The sequence below is a fragment of the Oncorhynchus masou genome, chromosome 12 (assembly GCF_036934945.1).
Source record: "Oncorhynchus masou masou isolate Uvic2021 chromosome 12, UVic_Omas_1.1, whole genome shotgun sequence".
Taxonomy (NCBI): Eukaryota; Metazoa; Chordata; class Actinopteri; order Salmoniformes; family Salmonidae; genus Oncorhynchus; species Oncorhynchus masou.
This window is the reverse complement of record NC_088223.1, coordinates 25,404,497-25,410,009: the sequence shown is the minus strand read 5'-3', so window position 1 is coordinate 25,410,009 and position 5,513 is coordinate 25,404,497. Positions and strand designations below refer to the sequence as shown.

General features: G+C 42.6%; 1 protein-coding gene across 1 annotated transcript; it reads left to right on the top strand.

Moving 5' to 3' along the window:
* The first annotated feature begins 629 nt into the window (after positions 1-629).
* Positions 630-4,465, top strand: LOC135549053 (iroquois-class homeodomain protein irx-1-like). The gene is made up of 5 exons (XM_064979120.1): positions 630-1,033; positions 2,003-2,245; positions 2,459-3,242; positions 3,598-3,658; positions 4,081-4,465. The coding sequence occupies exons 1-5, from the start codon at positions 800-802 to the stop codon at positions 4,130-4,132; spliced, it is 1,374 nt and encodes a 457-aa protein (XP_064835192.1). The 5' UTR covers positions 630-799; the 3' UTR covers positions 4,133-4,465.
* The last annotated feature ends 1,048 nt before the right edge of the window (positions 4,466-5,513 follow it).

The window sequence follows — 5,513 nt, the reverse complement described above, 5'->3', positions numbered from 1 at the left end:
CAAGAAAGTATAATGCACCATAAGAGTAGTTAAGAAAAGTTTTGAAATAGATACAGAAATAGGCTCAAATGAATGCACAAATGCCTTTGTTATAGGCCTACATTATGTATTTATTAGGCTATATAATACAAACTATTATATATATGCATTATTATTGTGTTTAAGCCTAATTTGATTTTCATGTCTTTAGTTAGTATTAAAATTAGTGGTACTATTGTTGTTATGATTTTTGCTGTTTTGCTGTAGTTTCTTTTCATTGCTTATTTGAGCACTCATTCAAAAATGACAGAACGGTGATTATGAGAACGAGATATCTCTCCATCTCTTACACACACACACACACACACACACACACACACACACACACACACACACACACACACACACACACACACACACACACACACACACACACACACACACACACACACACACACGACCCAGCGAACGAACCAATGCACTAATCTCTTGCCCGGGGCAAAGGAGGGGCTTGGTTGTTAAGTAGCCTGCCAATCATCCCGTCAGCTCCACTAGAGAGAGTCCTGCGGGGAGAGAGAAAGGCTTGACTGGGCGCTCAAGTTCTAAACTCATCACTATCACTGGAGCTTGCCGCGCTGTCGGGGAGTGGGACTGTCTGACTGTCTGACTGTCTGACTGACTGGCTGACTAGTGACTAACCGTGATTTGTGATTTAGACATCCTTATCTTTCTGGGAAAGTGGGAATTCCTCCTATTTTCCTTTCCTCCCATTTGACACAGAAGAGAGACAGAGAGATTTATTGAGCCTTTCTCTCCGGACATGTCTTTCTCGCAGCTGGGGTACTCCCAGTTTCTCAGTGGCTCCCAGGAGGTTTACGGGGGCGACCTGGCCGGCTTAGGCCGGGATGGAGCCGCGGATGGCGGCGTGAATCAGGCAGCTACTGCCGCTGCTGTTAGCTCGATGCTGGGGATGTATGGTAACCCGTGGGCGGCTCAGAACTACAGCGCGTTTCTCCCCTACAGCGGTGCAGACCTCGCCCTTATATCGCAAATGGTAGGAGAGATGTTTTCTTGGAATGTAGAATTTAAACTTCGTTCGAAAGTGGTTGTTTCTCATGTGTTTATGGAATGTGTAAGATGGTTAAATTTATGCAAGTGAATTGGCTTTATTGGATTGGAAAGTTTAATATTATGGGATAGTAATAGGATAATTATTTTATATTTTGACCTTTATTCAATTGAAGTTCTGTCAACTATCATGTTTTTCGAAACTGAAACGCCTGGTCTTGAAATTAGGACAAAAAATAGTTAATGAAATGGTGTGATTTATTATTCATGGCCCAATACCAAACGTTTACATTTAGGCTAATGCTAGTTGATAAAAATGCGTTTGCATATTTTCACTGGGTAGTCGAGACTATTTTTACAAGAAGAGTTACACGAGGCCTATGGTTGAAATGTTCTAGTTATTTAGTCATTTGATGTTGCTTCAGAAATAGTACATTTAGGATAAACAAACAATTAGACACGAGAGACATTATGAAGGCTACATTATTTAGAATATTATCAACCCTCATAATCAATTTGCAAATTGATTAAATTTAAAGTTTGATGTATATATTCCTACTGTCAATGTTGTTGAATTATTAAAGCTAATTTGTCAAGTTCGGGGAAGCGATTAAAATATGATCTATAAGCTTTACCCTATCCGACATTTGCGATATCGTGCTTGTGTGAAATAGTCAGAAACAAACTCTACATAACTTAGAAATCATAATAGTTTACCCTAATATTGTCGTTGATTATTTTAAGAGATAGCCTATACATTATGAAAGTGTGAAAATAGTACTTGTTCGATTCAGTCATAATACACAGCATGCTGTAAACTTATTTTGAACTGGAAAGTCAATAGCTTATATAATACAACTTTGATTTAAGCTAAATACAAATGAAGAATAGGCCTGGAACTAGTACATTTTTGGAGAGACAAACATTTCATAGGATTCCCCTCTCTATCCCCCAGAACACTCAGTACGATCTGAAGGACAGCCCAGGAGCTCACCCGGGAGGTCTGGCTGTCCACGCCAGCGCAGGGTTCTACCCATACGGCCAGTATGGCTATGGCGACCCGAACCGAGCCAAGGCCGCTACGAGGGAGACCACCAGCACTCTGAAGGCCTGGTTGCAGGAACACCAGAAGAACCCGTACCCCACCAAGGGAGAAAAGATCATGCTGGCCATCATCACCAAGATGACACTCACACAGGTATATAGACATAAAGGTCTATGCGGTATAAAAAGGTTTAGGCCAGGAGTATTTCCCGTCTACTAGGCCTACTTGATTTGATCGGAAAACAGCCTACTTTGATGGGTTCTGCCAGTTTAAGATAAACTAATTTGAAGACTTGATTAACCTAATTATCAATATTTGTAATAAAGGATCCATAAAGTATATGAATGAATTCCTTCGTCTGTTCAGGTGTCTACATGGTTCGCCAACGCGCGCCGGCGTCTGAAGAAGGAGAACAAGGTGACGTGGGGCCGCAGCGCGGAGGACCGGGATGGACGGATCTTCAGCAGCGACAATGAGGACGAGCCTGAAAAACACGGGAGCGAGGATGAGGAGGAGGAGGAGATCGATTTAGAAAGTATCGACATCGATAAAGTCGAGGAGAACCCAGGAGATCAGAGGGAAGTGGAGGGAGAGGGGAAGCTGGCCGCCAGGGACGCATCGGATTCTGGTAGCTTGGAGAGCCAGAGGACGATGTCTGTCAAGGCCCTCAGAAGTATGGAGGGGCCTATTTCTCTCATTAAGGCTCCTGTTCGTGATTGTAAAAACGCTGTGGATCTTTCCCCCAATGCACCGGTGTGTCAGAGGCCCCCACAGAACAAACCCAAAATCTGGTCTCTGGCAGAGACGGCCACAAGCCCCGATAGTTCCATCAAACCTTCCCCGGCTGTCTCGATTGCTCACCAGGCCACGATCCCCTCCCACCACCCGGCCCTACTCCCGGGTCATGGAATATACACATGCCAGATCGGGAAGCAGCTCCACAACTGGGCCAACGCGGCCTTCCTCAGCGCCAACTCTCTGCTGGGTGTCAGGTCGCTTCTCGGCGCGGCAAACCCATCCGGACACCACATGCCTCTCCATGGCGCGTTGAACCATCAGGACGCACGGTTGACGCAGGCCTCAGGGGCATCGTGCACAGAGGAGGAGAGTGGAGATGAGTCGTTGGAGAGCTTCAGTCCAAAGCGAGATGGCATGTACTGTAGCCTAGGTTTAGGCTTATATATGTTTATGATTATGATTATAGGCTAGTTTTCATCTGCTTGGAAATGAATAACAGTCTCATGAATTTTTGCTTACGCTTTTCAAATATCCCTTTCCAAATATGACACACCGTTTCTTTATTATGATATTTCTGAAAACTGCAATTGTATCAATTGTATAATCTCCTAACAAACAACAGGCCTACATTAATTTCGAACCTGTTACAGTTACATCACTCAAATACTATTGTATTAAAAACAGACTTAGCCGAATTAAAATTTGGCCTACTAAGGATAGCCTATTGATTATTTTACTGATTTTTCTGAATGTTTATTTGTTTACAGATGACGTGAATATTCGCAGGTCTGGCTCGCCGAAGTCTCCCTTCCAGCTGATTACTGACAGGTACGATATTTCAAACCTCACCGTGACATTATGTCATGTGCCATCTATTTTAATCATCCGGTAAATTAACCTTTTAACCCGCCGGTAAAGGCGGTTTCACCTGACCGACTGGCCTGTCACAGCTAGAGCTCATAAATCATCTGAAGAGATCTAATCGTCTACTTTAACGGATTTCAACGGCTCACTAGATACCGTTTAATATGGCCATCAGGGTTGGAACCGGCGCCATTGACTTATCATCGTTCACGCAATTTAAATATACCCTCAATTTATTCACGCCCTGACAGTGAATACACATATGTTGAGGGAGGATATGAAATAGGCCTGATAGCAATATAATTATAGGAAATGAATTATTCAATGTCATACTCATTTACATTTTCTGACGTTTGTATTTTATTTTCTCTTCTCTTCATCAAAAGATCTCACCACGGAACGGCGCAGCGGGCCCTCTCGACAATTTCCACAATATGAACAGTTAAGAGTTATCATTGGATGATAATCTGGAATACTTATTTAACGAAGAACAATTTATCGAATAGTCTAATATTTTTGTGAGTGAAACGTAATATTTCAACTCGTCAGACTTTGAAACAGTAGGCCTATATGATGCGAGACAAGATTCATAGCCAATAGGCCTGTGTTTTTGATCACACACATTTTCCGTATTGCCATTTATACTCGCAATGTTTGTCTTTGCTGTGTATTTTTCTTTTATGTTTTATTTTCTATGAAAAAGTTATCGACGTGTAAATAATTTGTTTAAAGGATATATTTTTGAGAAATAAACTCAATCGTGGTCATGGACTTTGATTTCTTTGTATTCTCTTCATTCAGTCGCCTAGTTCTGTCAACAGTCATCAAACATAATCAAATATATCGTTTTCCGTGTTGTATGATTTCCAACAATGATGATATTCCATAGACCATAGCCAATGTGCAGCATTGAACCCAATGTAACCCAAACCCTCGATTTTAGCTGGCTTTGTTTGCCACGCAGGTAGGTGACCGGTAAGTGATTCTGTGAAAAAACCAGACAACTAAGAAAATTGAATTTCACATGTGATCACATGGTGTTCCAAAAACCCGTTTTCATGTGATCACATGTGATCTTATGTGAAGTTAATGTGATAATGTGACAACATGGAAAGCAAAGTTTCATGTGATAACATGAAACTACACATGTAAAAACGGGATCACATGTGAAGTGTTTCAAGAACTCATTTTCACATGATCATGTGATTTTCAACATGTGAAATCATGTGGTTTTTCTGTAAGGGTCTGCATGACATTATTTCTACAATGCCACTGCCTTGGTACTTATAAAATTGCAAATGTGGACCTCAGTTTGCTTAACTGTAAAGGCCTATTTCCTTGGCTGTGCTCTCCACTCTCCCTCCCTGTTTCATCCCGGCTTAGCCCCTTAGAGCCCCACTGATGCAGCCTCTGAAATATGGATCAGAGAAGAGGAAAGGCCATCAGCCAGTATGGGGGCTGTGTGTGTGTCTGTGTCTGTGTCTATGTGTGATATGGGGGTCACTTGATGAAGCCATCGTGACCTCCACAAGCCCGGCGGGGTCTCAACAGCTTAGAGAGTAGGGGTAGATAGCTAGATGGAGAGAGAGGGAGAGAGAGAGAGAGAGAGAGAGAGAGAGAGAGAGAATGGGGGCTGGAGGGAGAGAGAAGGAGAAAGGGAATAAAAGAAGGAGAGAGATACAGGCGGATATAGGGGAGGGGGAGAGATGAAGATATTGAGAGACGGATGGAGGTAGAGAAAGTGAGACGATTGCTCAGTCTGTGAATTTCACCATAGCTGGACATTGAGAGAGGAGAGGGGGCCAGCGTAAGTGTATTC